At 38.8% G+C, this 21,540-nt stretch overlaps 4 protein-coding genes across 8 annotated transcripts in view; 3 read left to right on the forward strand and 1 right to left on the reverse strand.

Annotated features, from left to right (window-relative positions):
• lrrc31 (leucine rich repeat containing 31) overlaps window positions 1-3,509 on the forward strand; it is an 8,720-nt gene extending 5,211 nt beyond the window's left edge. For both annotated transcript variants that reach the window (XM_074622136.1, XM_074622137.1), the window contains exons 7-10: window positions 186-353; window positions 429-593; window positions 1,532-1,687; window positions 1,990-3,509. In XM_074622136.1, the coding sequence (XP_074478237.1) occupies window positions 186-353; window positions 429-593; window positions 1,532-1,687; window positions 1,990-2,381 (881 nt within the window). In that variant the 3' untranslated portion in view covers window positions 2,382-3,509. The remainder of the gene's footprint in view (window positions 1-185; window positions 354-428; window positions 594-1,531; window positions 1,688-1,989) is intronic.
• Window positions 1-11,327, forward strand: part of eif2s3 (eukaryotic translation initiation factor 2, subunit 3 gamma) — a 24,870-nt gene extending 13,543 nt beyond the window's left edge. The window contains exon 13 of the transcript XR_012592232.1: window positions 11,317-11,327. The gene's annotated coding sequence lies outside the window, so the exon portion shown is untranslated. The remainder of the gene's footprint in view (window positions 1-11,316) is intronic.
• lrrc34 (leucine rich repeat containing 34) lies at window positions 5,077-11,960 on the reverse strand. 2 transcript variants are annotated; one of them, XM_074622423.1, is made up of 12 exons: window positions 11,941-11,960; window positions 10,272-10,400; window positions 9,087-9,282; window positions 8,480-8,592; window positions 8,329-8,393; window positions 8,118-8,204; window positions 7,060-7,188; window positions 6,779-6,874; window positions 6,520-6,674; window positions 6,270-6,425; window positions 5,545-5,671; window positions 5,077-5,418 (listed from the first exon to the last, which is right to left on the reverse strand). In XM_074622423.1, exons 3-12 carry the CDS (start codon window positions 9,272-9,274, stop codon window positions 5,092-5,094), a joined length of 1,443 nt encoding a protein of 480 aa, XP_074478524.1. In that variant the 5' UTR covers window positions 9,275-9,282; window positions 10,272-10,400; window positions 11,941-11,960; the 3' UTR covers window positions 5,077-5,091. The 2 variants fall into 2 exon arrangements, with proteins under 2 accessions (XP_074478524.1, XP_074478525.1); XM_074622424.1 differs by lacking the exons at window positions 10,272-10,400; window positions 11,941-11,960 and having other exon boundaries at window positions 9,087-9,264.
• On the forward strand, window positions 11,860-19,895 carry mynn (myoneurin). Of its 3 annotated transcripts, none has more exons than XM_074622422.1 (9): window positions 11,860-12,013; window positions 12,260-12,530; window positions 13,347-14,365; window positions 15,149-15,308; window positions 15,596-15,774; window positions 15,939-16,031; window positions 16,257-16,382; window positions 16,960-17,790; window positions 18,425-19,895. In XM_074622422.1, exons 2-8 carry the CDS (start codon window positions 12,265-12,267, stop codon window positions 17,364-17,366), a joined length of 2,250 nt encoding a protein of 749 aa, XP_074478523.1. In that variant the 5' UTR covers window positions 11,860-12,013; window positions 12,260-12,264; the 3' UTR covers window positions 17,367-17,790; window positions 18,425-19,895. The 3 variants fall into 3 exon arrangements, with proteins under 3 accessions (XP_074478523.1, XP_074478521.1, XP_074478522.1); XM_074622420.1 differs by having other exon boundaries at window positions 16,960-17,779; XM_074622421.1 differs by having other exon boundaries at window positions 11,909-12,013; window positions 12,257-12,530; window positions 16,960-17,779.
• Window positions 19,896-21,540: the final 1,645 nt, after the last annotated feature.

Consider the following 21,540-nt stretch of genomic DNA (forward strand, 5'->3'; position numbering starts at 1 on the left):
GTGTTATTACGGTTTTGCACTCGGCGGTTCACGTTACCACAGTCTTGTAAAGCGAGGAGTGAGCGGAGGAGTACTCAGTTGGTTGCAATCTGCAACCACACCACTAGATGCCGCCAAATATTACACACTGTCCCTTTAAAGGTAACAAATTCTGGTTTCTGCCTCCCCTCGTCACTGTCCTGCAGGTGATTCGCTCCGCTGCCTCCCGTCAGTGCGAGAGTTGGATCTGTCCTGTAACAAAAGTCTGGCTGGAGGACTGAGCCTCCTCACGCTCCACCTGGCTCACATCACACACCTGGAGCGCCTCGACCTCCACCTCTGCTGCCTCACACACACCGACCTGGTCGCCCTGAGTGAGTCTGTGTGTCTGAACTGATATGAATGAGCTGTGAGGTCATCATCAGTCATGTGACTCCTGTTGTCTCCAGTCCAGGTGCTTCCCTCTCTGACGGCGCTGACGGAGCTCGACGTGTCGTCCAATAAGGAGGCAGGGGGCGTGGTCCACCCGCTGGTCGCCGCCCTCCCTCTGACGCAGATGAGGCGTCTGCCGCTCAACAGCTGCAGCCTGAACGAGGAGTCCTTTACTGCTCTGGGTACACACTTATACTGCTACTGATACTCCTAAAGCTAGTACTACAACTACTACTAGTAGTACTGATGCTACTTAGGAAGAAGTATTCAGATTACTTAAGTAAAAGTGGAAATACCACAACGTAAAATACTCTTATTTTACTTGGGTAAAAGTACAGAGCTATTAGTAGAAAAAAAAATATTTAAAGTATCAAAAGAACTCGTTATGCAGCCCCTGTGATTGTTATATTGTTGTACATTATATTATTGGGTTATTATTACTGATGCATTCATAGGTAGATATCATTTTATTGTTGTAGTTGGTGAAGATGGAGCCAATTTTAACTATTGTTGGGTAGTTTATAACAAATATTACACGTTTCTTATGCTATTTTCAAAGAATATCTGTCAAGTAATGTAGTAAAAAGTACAATATTTCCCTCTGAAATGGGAATACTCTAGTGCTGGTACCTCAAAATCTTACTTCAGTACAGTACTTCAGCATATGTAGTCTCCACCACTGTACTTCTGTCAGTACTACTATCATGACTACTACGGCTTCTTTAATATTACACCTTCTGGTTTGATAGCTACTAATAATAATACACCATAATATAAACCATTTTATTAACTACTTTTATTTTATTTTTTTGATACACAAGACTTAACAAAAGGACGGGAGGACATTCACCCATTTCACGCAATTTCAAACGTATTTAATCGTTTTCTGATCTGTTTTTACCTGGCAGACAGGATTTCTGTTTATTTTATTAATATTTTAAAAAAGTATGTGTCTCAGGCTTCATCAAGTCTGAAGTACGTCACTGTGAGTCAATCAAAAAGGGGTAAAAATGGGTGTTTTGTTGCCTTGAGTCTGGTGTAAGTAGGTTGTGTATCTCAGATGTCCTCACTGATTTTGTGTGTGTGTGTGTGTGTGTGTGTGTGTGTGTGTGTGTGACAGCTCTGGCCGTGCCGTTCCTGCGCAGTGTGGATGTTTCCTGGTGTAAAGTAGTTGGCGGACGTCTGGCGCTGCTGCTGGACGCCTTGCAGCCGTCGGTCATCGTGGAGCTCCGCCTCAGCAGCTGTGAGCTCACCACTGATGACCTGCGTCACCTAGGTAACACACACACACATACACGTTTATTTGATATATATCAAAACACAACATACATTTAGTAGATTTAGTTGCTTTTAAAGTTAAATGAAAGCTTTTTCATTAGGGCGGCAAACATTTTAGGTTTACTTTTTACATTTTAGGCTCACTGTCACACAGTCGGTTTACTGGGACAGAGATGCGCCATCGTTAATGTTATTAGGAACACCTGTGATTTTCCTGCTCTTTCCCCTAAAATAGAGACCCAGAATCTTTAAACTGTATTAAAACAGAATTACGTCCCACCTCTTGTTTGTCCCGTGCAGCGTCCGTGTGCAAACGTGGCTTCCTGTCCTCTCTGCTGGTGTTGGATCTGTCCTACAACGGCTCTGTAGGAGATGACGGCTGGTCCTCCCTGTTCGCAGCAGGAGGCCTGGGCTCTCTGGAGGATGTCGACCTCAGCCTACGACCTTTGACCTCAGCTCCCTGCTCGGCCTGGCTGCCGGCGCTGCTCTGCGCTCTGCCCCGGCTGCCCGCGCTGGCTCGGCTGGCGGCGCAGCGGTGGACGATCGGATCTCGGGACAGGAAGCAGCTGAACCACAGCCTGAGGAAGAGGAGCGTCCTGCTGGAGTGGGATCCACCGAATACAGACGCAGCATTTTCATCATGTAAGGCGACCAATCAGGAGAGTCCTGAGGAAGGTCGTCCTGAGGAGTAGAAGGATATTTATCTGATATTATATGTCACTAATGATTTAATGAAGGATTAAAAAACATCACCAGCACTCTGAGATTCAAACAGACACATGACTGTGCCTTCTATAACAGTCACGTATAGTTTTCTAATATTGTGATCAATTTTTTTTAAATAAAGGCCACGATAAAACTAATTTTAGACATGTAGAAATTCTGGAAAAATCAGAAAAATATTTTTTGTATTTTGTAAGGCTTGAAAACTTTTTAAAATTCTGCAAAATATTTTGAAAAAATTATCTTTATTCTTTTTTTATTATTATTGAACATTTCCATGTAAAACAACAACACATAACGAAGTACAGAACACTAACTGTAACTAACGAAGGAAGCAAAATGTATTGATAAATTTAAGTAATTAAAATGCATTTCACAGCGTTATGATACCGATATCATGTCACCTGATCTGATATATTTTGTTGTAAAGAATAATCACTAACTGTGGATTGATTATGGCCTAATTCATATTCACATTGTCCAGATAATTTTGTAAAACATACATTTTACTATGAACTAAAATCCTCATATTTGGTTAAAAGACATAACGAAGGGCTGGCAGATGTGGCTGAAATCAACATTAATATTTAAATATGTTTTTTGGTATTTATATGTAAGATATGGCATTCATAATAATTATAAAATAGTCAACTTAATGTACTGTGTTCTTCTATTTGTGTCAACAAGTTCATTGGACAAGTGTTCAAACTGTATCTGCCGAGGAACATTTCTTTTCTACGACCAGTTTGAGCTCATCTCATTCGTTTTTAATTGTAGTTTGCTTGGAAATATTAATTTGGACGACAGATATGATTATATAATCATATCACGATACGCTGAAAGTCGATAAAAAATAATATTGAGTTTTCTGGTTTTATAAAACATGTGACGAACTGAATACTTGAACTAACAGCTTTCTTTTACAAGCCTTAAATTCATGCACTAAACATTTAAATTAAAATTTTGAATGCAATTTTAATTAAAAAAATCTCTCATGCAACAGATTGTCTTTTGAAAAATGTCCGGACACAAAAGTCTGAAAAATGTCTGAAAAAAGAATTCTGAAAAATGTCCAAAAGAAAGTCTGAAAAATGTCTGAAAAAAAGTCTGAAAAATGTTAAGTAAAAAAAAAGTCTGAAAAATGTCCAGAAGCAAAAGCCTGAAAAAACGTCTGTAAGATGTCTGAAAAAAAGTCTGAAAAATGTCTGAAAAAAAGTCTGAAAATTGTCCAGAAGCAAAAGCCTGAAAAAACATCTGTAAGATGTCTGAAAAAAAGTCTGAAAAATGTCTGAAAAAAAGTCTGAAAAATGTTAAGTAAAAGAAAAAGTCTGAAAAATGTCCAGAAGCAAAAGCCTGAAAAAACGTCTGTAAGATGTCTGAAAAAAAGTCTGAAAAATGTTGGAAAAAAAAGTCTGAAAAATGTCCAGAAGCAAAGGTCTGAAAAAAAGTCTGAAAAATGTTATGTAAAAAAAAAGTCTGAAAAATGTCCAGACACAAAAGTCTGAAAGATGTTATGGAAAAAAGTTGGAAAAAAGTCCGGTAAAAAAAATCTTAAAAATGTCCGATTAAAAAAAGCCTGAAAAATGTCCAAAAAAAAGTCTGTAAAAAGTCTGAAAAAAAGTCTGAAAAATGTTATGGAAAAAAAAAAGTCTGAAAAATGTCCAGAAGCAAAAGTCTGAAAAATGTCTGAAAAAAGTCTGAAAAATGTCAAAAAAGTCTGAAAAATATATATAAAAAAAAGTTTTAAAAATGTTATGTAAAAAGAAAAGTCTGAAAAATGTCAGATTAAAAAAAGTCTTAAAAATGTCCAGAAGCAAAGGTCTGAAAAATGTCTGAAAAAAAGTCTGAAAAATGTTATGTAAAAAAAAAAGTCTGAAAAATGTGCGATAAAAAAGTCTGAAAAATGTAAATAAAAAAATAGTCTGAAAAATGTGCGATAAAAAAGTCAAAAAATAAATAAATCTGAAAAATGTAAAAAAAGAAAATAAATAAAAGTCTGAAAAATGTTTGATAAAATTTTTTTTAAAATGTCAGATTAAAAAAAAGTCTTAAAAATGTTGGAAAAAAATTCTAAAAAATGTCCGGACACAAAATTCTGAAAAATGTCAAGAAAAGTCTGAAAAATGTCCGCAAAAAAAAGTCTGAAAAATGTTATGGAAAAAAAGTTTGAAAGATGTTGGAAAAAAAAGTCTGAAAAATGTTATGGAAAAAAATAAAAGTCTGAAAAATGTCTGGAAAAAGTCTGTAAGATGTCTGAAAAAAATCTAAAAAATGTCCGGACACAAAAGTCTGAAAAATGTCAAAAAAAAGTCTGAAAAATATATATATTAAAAAAAAAGTGTTGTTTTTTTTAAAATGTTATGTAAAAAAAAAGTCTGAAAAATGTTGGAGAAAAAAAGTCTGAAAAATGTCCAGAAGCAAAGGTCGGAAAAATGTCGGAAAAAAAGTCGGGAAAATGTTATGTAAAAAAAAAGTCTGAAAAATGTCCGGACACAAAAGTCTGAAAGATGTCAAGAAAAGTCTTAAAAATATATATATATAAAAAAAAGTCTTAAAAATATTCAAAAAAAAGAAGTCTGAAAAATGTCAAAAAAAAAAAAAAAAATCAACAAAAAAAACAATTAATTTTTCATATTTGCATTGTTTTATTTTGTTCTTTTAACGTGTGTGTGTGCAGGTTTAAAGTTTCTTTTTAAGTCCATCTTTAAGTCTGTTGGGATGCTGCTGGGTGTGAGGAGGTGGATGCGGGAGGGTGGAGGCGCTGCTGAGGCGGGGAAGTGGATGCGGGAAGGTGGAGGTGCGGCTGGCGGCGGCGTGGTTTGTCAGCGGGTCTGTTGCGGTGTTGGAGGTGGTGGATGTGTCTGTAGCGGAGCTGTTTGTGCTGTGATAATGTTTCCTCAAACTGTGGAAGACCTCAGACAGAAACACCCGACCATCCACCTCGTACGCGCTCACATCCGTCTGATCCGGAGGCAGGCGGCCGCTGGCGATCAGCTCTCTGAAGGCCTGAAGAGGAAGAATTAAAGTTGTACTCTAATAAAATATGAGGCAGACAGTTACTGTACAGTTCAGCCAGGTGACAGGATGTGTAGAATATATAAGTATATACAGTATATATATATATAATGTTACCAGACAGACGGGCTCCTCCAGGTGATTCCCCCAGATGTAAATGTGGTTCAGAGTTGTGTTAACAGTCAGAACCCGAGCCAAAGACAGCAGACCCTCAGTCCTGATGTTGTTACTGCAGACAGACAGCCTGACGGACAGACAGACAGACAGACAGACAGACATACAGACAGAGTTTCTATGTCTTGTGTAAATACTTTCAGCTGCTCCCCTGGAGTCTGATAAGAGATTATAATTCAGTCACCGTAAACTAAATAAAAACGGGATACTTTCCCATCTTCAGACCTAAAAACAATCCTTAAAATAAGTAAAGTTACGTAAATGGGATATTTTCTCGTCTTCAGATATTTAAAAACCCTTAAACCAAGTAAAAAAAACTGGATATTTTCTCCTCTTCACAACCCTAAAAGTCCTAAAATGTATGTATTACTGGATACCTTCAACTCCGTAGGCCTTTAAAAACCCTTAAAGTAAAACAAACGGGATACTTTCCCCTAAAATGCTCACAGCCCATGACCAAACTAAGGTGATGGGGTCACTATAGAGTTCATTTTAAGGGGATCAGAAGCCAGAAAGGTTGGGAGCCCTGGAACACCAAGGTGAAACCAAAGTACAACACTTCTTAAAAGCAAGAGCACGTTTCAGATAAAGTGCCTTTAGCCAGAGGATGGAACGTCCCTTTAACCTCTTAATGGATATGTGTTAATGTTGCTGTAGGTTGGACTCACTCTCTCAGGGCGCAGCCTGGCCAGGCGACGGCCTCGCTCAGGTACACAGCGCCTTCATCTTCAATCCGATTGGACGACAGATCTATGACCTCCAGGGTGGGGTTCTTCTTCAGCAGCTCGACTAGATGGCGCGCGCCGTCACGAGTCACACGGTTACTGCAGACAATAAAAGACAAGAAGAAGTACATAAGATGATCAGGAGTATTATAAGAATGGAACCACTGGATGTAGAGGATGTTTGTGTTCGTACCCGCGCAGGTCCAGGTAGCGCAGGCTGTGGTTGAGTCTCAGGCCTTCAGTCAGCCTCTCCATGCCGGTGTCCGTCATCCCCATCTTCCCCAGGTGGAGCTCCACCAGGCTGCTGTTCACTGCCAGCATCTCAGAGAAGTGCGTCGCCCACTCCTCCTGAGAGGCAGACATGTCTGCTGATGTACATCGGGCTGATACTGACTTATGAAATGTGATTCTGTCTGTGTAACACACCGGTGTGATGCTCTGTGTGTTTGTACCTGGAGGCTGAAGAGCAGCGGCCGGCTGAAGTCGACAGAGAGAAGAGTCTTGTTGCTTTTCAACACGATGGCGAACGCTATCACACTCTGAGTAGCCTGCAGAGACAACAGACAGCCAAATCAATTTTTTTTTTAATAAATATTCATATAAGTTAAGGATTTTTTTGTGGTCACACTTTCAATTACAAGTCACTACAACAAATGAACTAATCACCCTGATGCTTTACAAACTAAGATGTAAAATGTAACAGCGTGATAGACAGTACTCTTTTTGTGTTTACCAGGTCGCAGTCAGCCAGCTCCAGGTGTTTCAGGGTGTTGTTCACCTGCAGCATGCTGGCCAGGTGCATGGCTCCTCTGTTCTCAATCTTATTACCAGACAGGCTGAGAGAGAGCAAGGTGCTGTTACACTGCAGAGAGAAAGAGAGAGAGATCATTACTGAAAATAAATGTAGTTACTGTTAATAAAGATCAAAACCAACAGTGAATGTATCTGTGATATCTCTTCTTACTCTGTGCCATAGAGCTCCATTAAAAACAATGACATGTTCCTTAATAGCCATGATGAACACACACACTTTAGTTTATTTTGACTCAATCCTGCTGCCACTAATACTCACTAAATGTGGATTAATCCGCCGCTGAAAATAGTCCCCCAACAAATGGACTATTTCCTCCTATTTGTTTGATAAAAACTACAGTGAGCAGCTGTTTTTTTTTTTTTTTAAATGAAAGTATATATTCATAAGGTGTTTTTAAAGATTGAGGTCTTCAGTAGGAACCAATGGGCTTAAAGCTGAGAGCTACAGACAGGAAGTCAGACAGTACTGAGAGACGGACTAACGTGGTTGATTTTTGTCTTTTCTTGTGATTTGTTGACAATAAGTAAACGTAAAAGTAAGCAGAAAGGATGTCTGTAAATAGTAGTCACCCAAAAAGGGTACTTAAACAAACGAGACGCTGCTACTTAGATAGATAGATAGATAGATAGATAGATAGCAGCTGACTCAGCTACAAATTAATAAATAAAAATAAAAAAAGAACATGCCATAACATAATCAACATATGTAAATTCAAAAGCAGTATTTTTATGTGAGGGGGGAAAATAAGGACGGAAGAAAAAAATGAATAAATAATAAATAAAGAAATAAAGAAAAAAATATATATACATAAATAAATAATAAAAAGAAATAAGCAATAAATAAATACATACATAAATAATAAAAAGAAATAAACAATAAATAGATTCAATAAAAGCAAGGAGAAACAGAAAATTAAATAAGTAATGGATGACGAGTCCTGAGCAAAAATACATATGTATAGATAGGTAGGTAGAAACCTGCAGGCTCTTGGCGAGAACTTCAGCTCCGTCTGTCTGGATGTCGTTGGACATCAAGTCCAGAGAGTGCAGAGCTGATGTGTCCTCCTGCTCAGTGAAAACAGAAAGATAAACTACAACTGGAACATGAATAATATGAAATACGACACACACACAAAAAGAAATATGGCACATTTAGATCAATTAATTACATCCTCCATTTCCAGCGTACCTGTAAAAGGTCAACTAGGTGTCCAACCCCTTCATTTGTTATGTTGTTGTACCTGAAATCAAGACCTGTTGATACAAAGAAAACTAGTTTTAAATTGTTTAAAAAAAAAGATTTCCTAGTTAGTTAACACCTAAACCACCTGACTGCTCACCTGTCACACTCTTGTTGTTTCTCAGACATTTAGAGAGAGCAAAAATATCTTTATCATCAAGTCGCTGAACGTGTCTCAGGTGTTCTTTTCCTGTCAGTTTTAAGGTGAAACTCCTAATAAACACAACAACAACAACATCAACAACAACAGCATCAACAACAGCAACAACAACAACAACAACAACAACAGTAACAACAACAGCAACAACAGCAACAACAACAACAACAGTAACAACAACAACAACAACATCAACAACAACAAAGCTTTAATTGACTTAATAATCAGACACCCATGCTGCCTTCAGGTGCTCTATATAAGGTCTGAAGTCTGACACTAAATGTAGCTTACATGCTTTTGAATGAGAATAACACAAATGGATTACATAAAAGTTTCTGTGGTTTTATTTAAAAGTAAAAGCAGACATGTGATATATATGTTTAGTAACTTATATACCCAAAAGCATAGTAGTTTAGGCGTTAACTGTTGATGTTCCAGTATCAACCAACAGACCTGAAGGCAACATTAGCTCCGGAAGCTAATCTTAACAGTTCACTTTTAGCTAAAAATGTTAACTTTTAGTCGTTTCTGTTCACATGTAACCACTTACTCCGTCACCGTAGTCTCCTGTAACACCTGTAAAACGTGTGGGTTTATTTTGATCTCATGTTCTGCGCAGACAGCAGCGTAAAACTCTGATACATTACCGCTAGCCATCGTTGAGCCTGCAGAGGAGTTTGAGTTTCTATGGCAACCACGGAAAGATGACGTCTCGAGAAGGACTTCATCGAGTTGCATTAATCAAACTGCAATAAATAAATAAATAAATGAAGAAATAAGTGAATTAATAAATTAATAAATAATTAAATAAATGAATGAATGAATGAATGAATGAATGAATAAATTAATTAATTAATTAATGAATTAATGAATGAATAATAAATAAATAAATGAATGAATGAATGAATAAATCAATAAATAACAAGGTGTGTTTTACTTCTTTTAGCAGTAACTGACAGATTCTGAGGAGGCTATAACCTAATATTACGAGAATAAAGTCATAACTTTACGAGAAAAAAGTCGCAATATTACGAGAATAAAGTCATAACTTTACAGGAAGAAAAGTTGTAATATTACGAGAATAATGTCATAACTGTACGAGAATAAAAGTCGTAATATTACGAGAATAAAGTCATAACTTTATGAAAAAAGTCGTAATATTACGAGAATTAAGTCATAACTTTATGAAAAAAAGTCGTAATATTACGAGAATTAAGTGATAGGTTTACGAGAAAAAAAGTCGTAATATTACCAGAATAAAGTCATAACTTTCCGAGAAAAAAGTCGTTATATTACGAGAATAAAGTCATAACATTACGGGAAGAAAAGTTCTAATATTACGAGAATAAAGTCATAACTTTACGAGAAAAAAGTTGTAATAATACGAGAATAAAGTCTTAACTTTACGTGAAGAAAAGTTGTAATATTACGAGAATAAAGTCATAACTTTACGAGAAAAAAGTTGTAATATTACGAGAATAAAGTCATAACTTTATGAAAAAAGTCATAATATTACGTTAATAAAGTCATAACATTATGAGAAAAAAAAGAAAATAACATGAAAAATGTCTACTTTATAATATTATAACTTTATTCTCGTAATATTACAACTTTATTCTCGTAATATTATGACTTTATTCTCTAAATCTCAGACTAGCAGCACATTTTTTCTTCAATGTGGCCCTAATACTAATAAATCTCTTCCTTTGTTAGTTTGATAGTAATCGTCCCTCACTGTCGTTCGTCGTCTGAGCATGGCGGTGTCCATCTTGACCCAACTATCTTTGCTTTAACCACCCGAAGTCTCGCGAGAACTGCCTGACGTCACTGGATAATGGCTGGAGATCGCGGATATTAGAAGGTACTTTTTCTGTCTTTTATTGACTTTGTTTGTGATTAATAATACTACATTTAAACCCGCAATCTGTTATAACCGACGACGCTTTTCCGCGGCTCGTCGGTGAAATAACCGTTCCTAACGTTTACTAACGTCTTCACGTCTCCGCGCCGGTTCAAACCGACGGAACCTTCGAAATAAGAGCACGATGTTGTTCCGCGCTTTCTCACAACAACAGAGAGCTGCAGCTTCCTGCTCCAACCGCTCTGCTTTAACTCTTATAAACACTATAATCTCTCCCAGGGCGGCTTGTAAAGTACATTAACTATTCACTAATATACCTGAAACAATAAAACACCAGCAGAAGTCGTTTTAATCAACCTACGACTCCTCTGTTAGCATTAGCTCCAGCCTGAGGCCTGCTCAGGAAGCAGGCGGGAGCTTTTATTTTCCAAAACTGCTGTTTTCTCATCTCACCTGTCAAAGCTGCTGATCCAGACTGTTATGATGATAAGTGGTTATAGAGACATGATTAATGTGTTATTAAGCTCCAGGTATTATCTTCTTACACTGTAATAATATATAAGAGTTAAAGTGTTTATATAGAGATGATTAAATGTGTTATTAGACTGTTATTATGTTACCAATACTACTGTTTTTCATTCATAACTATCTCCAACAGAGAAAGACACAATATATAATATTATATATTTAATATAAGAGTTAAAGGAAGAGGAGGAGGTGAAGCAGACACACTACTGACAGTAAATCAGTACTTTTATTATACATGTTTATAATTATTACACCATAATTGTTTTTTATGTGCTTCAAGGCCATATTTTATTTTATTTTAATTTAATTTCAATATTATGTTTGTGTGTGATATAAACACACTATCGATTTAACCTAAATTAACCAGTCATGTTAGTTTAATTCAAGACCTGAACAGAACAGATATTATTATTAATAATAATATTAATATTAATTATTGATAACAATAATTAATTATTATTATTATTATTAGTAATAATAATAATAATAATAATAATAATAATAATATTAAGGGACACACTACTGGGAGTAAGTTGGTACTTTTATTATAAATGTCTATAATTGTTACACCATAATTGTTTTTTTATGTGTGCTTCAAGGCCATATTTTATTTTATTTTAATTTAATTTAAATATTATGTTTGTGTTTTCCAGCTCTGACACGCACATGTGTGATTTAAACACATCTTATATCACATATCAATTTATCTTAAATTTATCCAGTCATGTTAGTTTAATTCAAGGCCTGAACAGAATATATATTATTATTATTATTATTATTAATAATAATAATAATAATAATAATATAATTATTATTAATAATAATAATAATAATAATAATATAATTATTATTAATAATACATTTTATTTGGTGGGGCCTTTCAATACACCCAAGGACACCTTACAAAGATGTTGATAAGTGTTTATATATAGATGATTAATGTGTTTTTAGACTGTTATTATGCTCCATGTTTTATCTTCTTACACTTACCAATACTGTGTTTTTCATTCATAACTATCTCCAACAGAGAAAGACAATATATGAGAGTTAAAGGAAGAGGAGGAGGTGAAGCAGACACACTACTGAGAGTGAGTTGGTACTTTTATTATACATCTTTACAATTATTACACCATCATTGTTTTTTTTATGTGTGCTTCGAGGCCATATTTAAGAGTGACATGCAAAGCTGGAGTTTGTGGTTGCTCTTGAAATTAAAATATTCTCAGTTGATTTTAGCATCTAACAGCGCCCCCCAGAGGACAATATCTCATAAAGAGGTAAACTAAATAACAGGGTCATTAATGTTGACTGTCTCCTCCGTTGTGAACCAGCAGCAGCGATGGCTCAGATTACTAATCACGGTAAGCTGCTCCTGCAGCGCTTACATCAGCAGCGAGAGATGGACTTCTTGTGCGATATAACCATAATGGTGCGAGACGTGGAGTTCAGAGCCCACCGCAACATCCTGGCTGCGTTCAGCAAGTACTTCTCCTCCCAGGCCGAGAAGGGTCAAGACGTCACGACCTTGGACCCCGATAAGGTCAGCCGGTACGCTCTGGAGAAGCTTCTGGAGTTTATCTACACTGGACAGATGAACCTCAGCAGGTAGACCATTTTTTTAAACGTGACCTCACTGTATAAAATGACCTGTGGTGACCTCTAGGATAATCACAGCCTCATGAAACTTTACAGCCACAAACTAGAGACCTAGAGCATTCAGAGGATGGATGGAACAGACTAGAGACCTAGAGCATTCAGAGGATGGATGGATCAAACTAGAGACCTAGAGCATTCAGAGGATGGATGGATCAGATGAGAGACCTAGAGCATTCAGAGGATGGATGGATCAGACTAGAGACCTAGAGCATTCAGAGGATGGATGGATCAAACTAGAGACCTAGAGCATTCAGAGGATGGATGGATCAAACTAGAGACCTAGAGCATTCAGAGGATGGATGGATCAGACTAGAGACCTAGAGCATTCAGAGGATGGACGGATCAGACTAGAGACCTAGAGCATTCAGAGGATGGATGGATCAAACTAGAGACCTAGAGCATTCAGAGGATGGATGGATCAGACTAGAGACCTAGAGCATTCAGAGGATGGATGGATCAAACTAGAGACCTAGAGCATTCAGAGGATGGATGGATCAAACTAGAGACCTAGAGCATTCAGAGGATGGATGGATCAAACTAGAGACCTAGAGCATTCAGAGGATGGATGGATCAAACTAGAGACCTAGAGCATTCAGAGGATGGATGGATCAGACTAGAGACCTAGAGCATTCAGACGATAGATGGCTTTCCTAGCTTGATTGACAATAAGGGGGTTTCTCCTAAAAAAAGACAAAAACGGGTCCATTGTGGATCTCAGAGGGTTAATGTAAATATTTAATACAGTGTTTGTTTTCATGGTTTCAGCACCAGACAAGCAGCGGTGCGTCGAGCGGCTGTGTTCCTGGGAATATCTGAGGCCATGAAGTATCTGGTTGAAACCCCCCACTGGTCCGAGCTGAGCGAAACGTCCCAGTCAGAGATGGATAAAGAAGCTGGTCTCTCTCCTCCCAGTCCGGCCTCTCACGGCTCCCCCAGCTCACCACTTCCCCTGTCTATTATCTCCGTTGTTGGGGACTGTCAGGAGGAGGGGATGGCTAGCGGAAAGCAGGCCGATGAGGCCAACGATGTAGACATGGAGGAGGGAGAAAGGAGTGATGCCGAGTACACCCCTACTACGCCGAAGAGCGTTGGGAGAGGGCAGGGAAGGAAGAGAGGCAGAAAGCCGAAGAGTGTTAGTGTCGAACAGGTGGAGGCGAGCGGCTCGGTTGAGGGCACGCCCAAAACTCAGGGCTACAGGGGGAGGGGGAGAGGCCGAGGCCGAGGGAGAGGCCGAGGAAGAGGCAGGGGGAGAGGCAGAGGTGCAATTAAAAGTGAAGATCTTTCTATTGAAGATTCTGACGGGAGCGTGAAGGATTTCGGGGACTTCTCTGAAGACTGGAGCCCCTCTCAGGACGACGACAATCCGCCCAAGAAGCCTCGACTGAGCAGCGTAGAGGGGCGGCGAGGGCGAGGCCGGCCGAGGGGCCGAGGCAGAGGGAGAGGCAGGGGGCGAGGCAGGAGGAAGACCGTGGTGGAGGAGGAGGAAGAAGAAGAAGAAGAAGAAGAAGAAGATGAAGAAGAAGAAGAAGAAGAAGGGGAGAGCGGCGGGGCGGGGACAGATTACGAGGGGGAGGAGGGGGAGGCCGAGGCCGGGGAGCAGGATCCGTCGGAGATGGACGAGCTGTCGCTGTCGTGCACCGAGTGCAACAAACTGTTTAAAGACGTGAGCAGCCTGCGCCGACACGAGAAGATCCACGAGGGCCTGAAGCCGTTCGTCTGCATCTTCTGCTCCAAAAACTTCAGACAAGCTACCCAGCTGAAGACACACCTGCGCATACACACAGGTGAGCTGACCTATGATCCATAAATCACCTATATAGTAGAATAGTAATGACTGAGAGTTCTTTCTCTCTGACATTTTGGATACGACTGTGCTGCAGAAGGAATGAAACTAGAGTCAGCTAATTATTTTCAGTATCAATTAATCTGCTCAGTCATTTAGCATATAAAGAGTCAGAAAATGGTCACTACTTGGGTTCATTATACAGTTTATCAGTTGTTCTATACTGTTCTTGTTATGCATTGAATATAATATGAAATATCCATAAAATATGCCACTTAGTCAGTTTTCTCAACGATAGAAACGGGGTCCTTTAAGGAAAAGGTTGGGAAACACTGCACTAAGCTACGCTTTCTGTACTCCAACTCAAAAAACTCACATTTCCATCATGGATGTATTCCACTATTCCACCGTTGTCTTCATGGCAACATGTCACCTCGCCAGATTTCACATCAAGACTTCCTCTTGAGCGACACTCTTTCCATAATGTCACACACTTCTAATAACAATCAGAGCCTGTCACGACCAGTTTCAGAAATTGTTGTCCCCATTAGTCACTTAGACACAAAAACATGAGAAAATAGGGTCCAGGTTGAAAAACACCAAATTTACTCTTTGAGTTTTTATAAGTCAGGAAAGGTAGATCACCAGTAATCCTCAGATGGATTCATGTTTTACCTAATCGAGTGCATCAAATTGAAGTTAAAGTTCATGAAATACATGTACCAACTAGGTTTGGATGAACAGAGTTTCATTTAGAAGTGTGTTTTCTTTGTTTTTGTTGCAGGCGAGAAGCCGTTTAATTGCTCCGAATGTGACAAGTGTTTTGCTCAGAAGTGTCAGCTGGTGGCTCACCGCCGGATGCACCATGGAGAGGAGAAGCCCTACACCTGCGAGCGCTGCGGCTTCAAGTTCGCTACCTCGTCCAACTACAAAATACACATCAGGTACGTGCACTGCTTTGGCTATTATTATTATTATTATTATTATATTATTATTATATGCACAGCAGCAGCTCTGTGTTGGAGAGAAAATGCCTTGCTCCTCCTGGGCATCTCACCTGTAGTTGTTTTAGTTGAGGAGACCTACAGAAGCCTCCTGTAAAACAGCAAATGTCATTTATACACTTCAGTATTTGTACAGATTAAACAAATGAGATGAAACATGTTAATTAGTGAGCTTTAGAGGAGCTGGTAGTCAGATTTTACTGTGTAACTGTGTGTTTTCTCCACAGACTTCACAGCGGGGAAAAACCGTACGTCTGTGACATCTGCGGTCAGGCGTTCGCTCAGTCCAGCACGTTGACCTACCACAAGCGACGCCACACCGGAGAGAAACCGTACCAGTGTGATCTGTGCGGCATGTCGTTCTCCGTCTCTTCGTCTCTTATCGCTCACGCACGGAAACACACAGGTGAGAGTGATTTATTAATTGGGTTGAACTTGAGCCAGAAGAGCTTGTTTGGTTTCCTTCCAAACTGTTTGGACAGATCGAGACTTTTAGCGGCCAAAAACGTGTCGTCTTTTGGCTCAGAGCAGCTGTTCTGAATATATTTGATGTGTGTAAATGTGTTTCAGGCGAGACTCCGTACAAATGTGCACAGACGCAATGTGACGCAAGCTTTGTGACGTCTTCCGAACTGAAGAAACACATGAGGCGACTTCACCCAGGTGAGTTTTCCTGAATCCACATCAAACTTTTGACTCTAAATGCCCAGACACACCAAACCGACATCAGAGAGCCCCAAACTGTCCACCGGCCGACCGTCGGCTTGATGTGCCTTGGCCGTTCATCAACGAAGTCTCTCAGTGATCACAGAAAAATGAAAGTAGGATGTAATGTTGCTAACGCTGTCCTGTCTCTGTCTCTGTCTCTGTCTCTGTCTCTGTTTGCAGAGGGGAACAACGGCGTGCAGTGTCTGCTGTGTGGAAACCGGTTCGCCAGTGTAAAGAACATGATCAAACACCAGGAGAAGGCTCACGCTGATGAAGTGCGGCAACACAAGGAGAGAGCCAGAGCAGGTGAGCAGTGTGTCTGTGTGGTCAAATGTCCCTCTTAAGGCCTTAAACGATGAACCCTCAGGGACTTGACTGATGTCACCTGGTAAATGGTTGAGTGTGAGAGGCTGCAAGAGCTTGTAATGGTATAAATATGAATGAGACGGCACTTTGCGGCGACATATCACATATCACGATGACTCGTGGGTTTTTATCCATCCTATTTGTTTACCTTTTTCCTTTAACGCCTCTGGGCTTCTGCTGGTAACCGTGGTAACCCTGTGTTTTTAACGTCACAAAGCTATAAATTGTGGTTAATTCCCTCAGGCAAAGTCTGCAGAAATGTGGACGTACGGAACGTGTTCATAAAGGACTCAAAATGTCTGCGAAGAGCCCTCCAGCTCCTTTAGGGGGCGCCAACCTTCTGACTGGAAACCACAGATTAAAGCAGCCGTGTCGACTTTGTTTTACTGTTTTATTGACGTTACTTCTTCTTGTGTTCATCACTACAAGAACCAAAACAGAAATGGAAGTTCACGTTCAGTTTCCTTCCTGTTTGATAACTTCCTGTTTCTGTGTGTGTGTGTGTGTGTGTGAGCAGTCGTGCTCCTGGCGTCCAGTCATCCCGTGGCGTTTGTCCAGGGCAAACTCACCCAGGAAAACAAAGGCATGGCTTCTATCCCGGAAGGCGGCGAGCCGGCCAACCCCGAACCAACCACCCCCAACCCCAAAGACCCCACGCCAGAGGCAACCGCCGCCACTGATGACTCCACTAACACCACCGCCATCATTCAGGACTTCAAGGCGGAGCCCGCGCACTCCGACATCAGCGCCGCCGGCGGCGACCAGGTGACCTTCGAACCCGACCCGGAGCAGACCATCAACTCGGACACCCTCCACGCTCTGGTGGAGCAGCTGCGGCCGCCGCCCTCCCCCGCCCAGAGCCTGGAGCAGATCGTCATCATCAGGACGGTGGACAACGGCGAACACAACGCTCCTCAGCAGTGAGCCACAGCGGCTCTGGTGGAACAGTTTCACTTTTTAACGTACAAGCTACAGTCAGCCACTGTTAGGATCAGAGTCAGGACATTTGGTCATCTGCAAGTGAAAGATGTTTTATTTTATTACAACTTGGGTCTTAATTTCATAGTTTAGTCCATTATATTTATATCAGTAGTAATAACACCGTACTTACATGTTTGCAAAGCCAACAAACCTCCAGGTTAGATAACTTTATTCTGGAGGAGAAAACGAAGGTGAAAGGTAAAATTATCACCCACATTGTCCGCCGTAAACATCCATCATGCACTCTTCCTGTGCAATGACCGGATTACAGAGAGGTGAAGTCCCGCCCCTTCCTGTGGACCACCGTGGGACCTTATTTAGGAAAAAAATATGTCAACGGCGAGAGACAAATATTTGTTTTCCTCCTGTTTGAATTGCTCCATGAATCACACATCTGATGTTTGCCAATATAAAAGATAATTTTGTTTGCAAGTCCAGAAAGTCTCAGTTTGTCGTCGTATCGTTTAGTTTAGTGTGAAACGGCTCAGTGAACTACATCTATACGTCACCAACACTAGCTAGCTAATTTAGCTATGTTCCACGCACAGATGTTATCTTACCTGATGTGTTTTATCCAGATCCTCCTGGTGTTTTTATCAGCCGGGAAGTGAAAGAACGAGTCAGACCGGTTGCTGGTGTGAGTTCATCCCAGTAGGAAACACACAGACATCGTAGCTTCAGCGAGAGAGACGTCACTTGTGTGACTTTTGGGTGTGTCGTCTTTTTAATTACGTATTTTCACAGTCTGATACTTCAACATTTTTACAACAAACTGAGACTTTCTTGACTTGCAAAATTATCTTTTATATTGACAAACATCATATGTGTGATTCATGGAGCAATTCAAACGTGAGGAAAAAAGATATTTGTCTCTCCGTTGATTACCGTTCCGACTTCGCCTCCCTATAACACTTCAGGTGATCTCACTTTCAGTTTCACCTCCAAATAAAGTGATTTAGATGATCTGGATGAACTATCGGTTTGTTTACAACCAGTCTGAGTTAGTATAACGTTAGTATAACGTTAGTATAACGTTATTACTACTCGTAGAAATTAAGGGGGAAACTACAAAAATAAGACCTGAGTTGTAAAATAAGCAGAATAATCCTGTAACTGATTTCCTGTTATCTTGAGTCAGGAGTTGTTGTTCCCAAACAGAAACAGGATGGGAAGTGAGTTTTAGAAAACTAGAAACATCAGATATCATCTCTTCGGCTATAGTTCCTGGCTCCTCAATACTTCTAGATGGCCCAGGAACTATCTGGGTGGAGTTTGGTGTAGGATGTGATCCTCATCGGTCAAACTCAACTCTCGAGGCCGCTACTACCCGTGTGCAGAGTTCGCTCTCTGTGCAGCATCCATTCAAAGACCAGAGTTGTGTCAACAGTAAAGTATTTAAACAACAGAGATGAACTCTTCATTAGGAGTGCACTGATCCAGCGTACTGGTGCCAATACTGTAAGAGGATTGTGAGACGAGATAGATCCACATTTAATCCACAGATTCTTTCCAGTGTCATAAAATCTTCTGTTTCGGCTGTCCGTTCAGTCGTTTGTGTTGAGCCACAGACCTTTTTTGTAATTTTTCTACATACAAAAATGCTGTTTTTTCCCCACTAAGAGATTTACAGATTTTAAATATACGAGAAAAGAGAACTGCTACGTGTTTATCTGGGGAGAAAAAGTCTGATCGGTGCGTCCCTAAACTTCACAACAAACCAGAAGAGGCAAAAGGAGGATGTTGAGAACAATCTGCTAAAATATCCCTCCTCATTTAGAGACGTTTGTCTTTTCATTGCTCAGATTGAGTCGCTCTGAATACCAGTTCAGCTAAATGATAAAGATGTTTGTAACATCACTGACGTCAGATAGAAACCTCCTCGGCTCTACATTGTTTCCAGCGTAGAAACAGATGTTTACCGATCTCTTAAAGTCCACCAGATTACCAAAAAAACTTTGAGACTATCAACATTTTGTGGGACGTTGACGCGTGGCTGGAGTCACTTCTCTGGTTGGATGAATTATCTAATGTAAAGAAACGTCAGACCTGAATGTTGAGCAAACAAATACTCGCATTGTTTTTAATAGATAATGTAGTCAGTAGCAGCCCTGTTATCGCCACCAGATATGATTTTATTTATCATAAATGTCCCATAAGTGTTTGACATGTGATGGTGGTTTTATTAATATAAACATCGTCCTGTTAAAGCAAAACAAGGTTTTTTGTTTCAGTGTAATATAGATTTCTTTTCTTTTTTTTAAAGCAGCTGTTTTAGGTCTTAGCGGAAGAGATTGTGCTTCAAGTTTGAAAACTACGTTATATTTCTAACAACTGTTTTTTGTTTATTTCTTTTTTTATTTTGGATAAAACGTCTGCATTACTTGTACAGAAATGTGAATTACATAAACAAGTTCACTGCTGTATGAAAACAGTACAACAGGAAAATAAACTTAAAGACAAAAAGGGACAATCGGATGTGTGTCTGTCTCTGTGACTATTGCAGATCAGTTGAGAAATAAATGATTATTGCTGATAGTTATAGTCAAGTATTTCCTCTAATGACATTTCTTTCAGTATCTACTTGTATTTATTTTATGTATATGTATTTATATATATAATTTGGCACATTGAGATGTTTAAAACAGCTCATATTTCAATGATAAAGATTATTAAAATGATATATATATAAAATGTTCTTAGTTTTTATAGTGATTTTTTAAATATATTTACTCATATATATATATAGTAAATATATTTTAAAAATCACTATAAAAACTAAGAATATGTTGTATATATTTATATATAAATGTATATATATATGTGTGTGTGTGTCTGTATATATATATATATATATATATATGTATATATATACATATATGTATATATATACATATATACATATATATATGTATATATATACATATATGTATATATATGTATATATATACATATATACATATATATATATATATACAATTTTCTTAGTTTTTATAGTGATTTTTAAAATAGATTTACTCTTTATGCCTTTTAAATCATTCCTACATTTTTTATATATTATATAATGAAAAAGTAAAAAAGATAAAAATTTAGAAAAAAATAAAGAAAATAACAGGAATAAAAACAATAAAATGATTAAGAATAAAAAAACAAAAGCAAACAAAACAAACAAAACAATAAAAAAAAAGTAGGCTGGTATGATGGTGCGCATACACACATATACCATGTATATAAACACATACATACATATAAATATATATGTACATACACTTGTATATATACACCGTACTTTATTTGGGTATTTCCATTTTATGCTTCTTTCTACTTCTACTCCTCTACATCACAGAGTGAAATATTGTACTTTTTACTGCACTACATTTATTATCCAGCATTAGTTACCTTACAGATTCATAATATTAAAACAAAAATATAAATCAACTAATAGATTCTAATATATTATTATAGATGAATCTACCCATCAGGATATAAAGTATTTAAAATAGACTCCACCTTTACCAGCTGCAACATTAAAGTGATGAACACGTTAATGCATCAATGATTTTAATACAATAATATAATATACTTTATTCTGAACTGGACCATTGTGCACGCTTCAGGAAGATTTTGACTTGTAACAGAGTATTTCTACACTGTGGTATTACTACTTTTATTGAAGTAAAAGATCTTCTTCCACTGCTGGTAAATACTGTTTATTTCTATCTGTCTGCTGGATTAATATGATTTATGATCTTCACAGCATATTACAGTAAACTCTTCCTCTGTGGCGCTCAGCGCAGCAGCCGGAGTGATATAAACCTCAGCAGGTGGAGTTTAATGGGGAGATAAGTGACTTGAATATTGTATGAAAAGCACCTTGAGCCTCTCAGTGTGTCTCTTTAATGTCCCTGCCAGGAGGCTTCATCCTGCTCTCCAGTAACCATCATCCAGCCAGGAGGCTTCATCCTGCTCTCCAGTAACCATCATCCAGCCAGGAGGCTTCATCCTGCAGCTGATTAAAGCCTCTCTGTCCTGCTCTGGGAAATGTAATTCCAACCACACATATGTGATATTTACTATTGGTCATTTCTAAAGCACTGGAAGTGTGTTTATAAATGAAATG

The sequence above is a fragment of the Sebastes fasciatus genome, chromosome 21 (assembly GCF_043250625.1).
Source record: "Sebastes fasciatus isolate fSebFas1 chromosome 21, fSebFas1.pri, whole genome shotgun sequence".
In the NCBI taxonomy this organism is placed as follows: Eukaryota; Metazoa; Chordata; class Actinopteri; order Perciformes; family Sebastidae; genus Sebastes; species Sebastes fasciatus.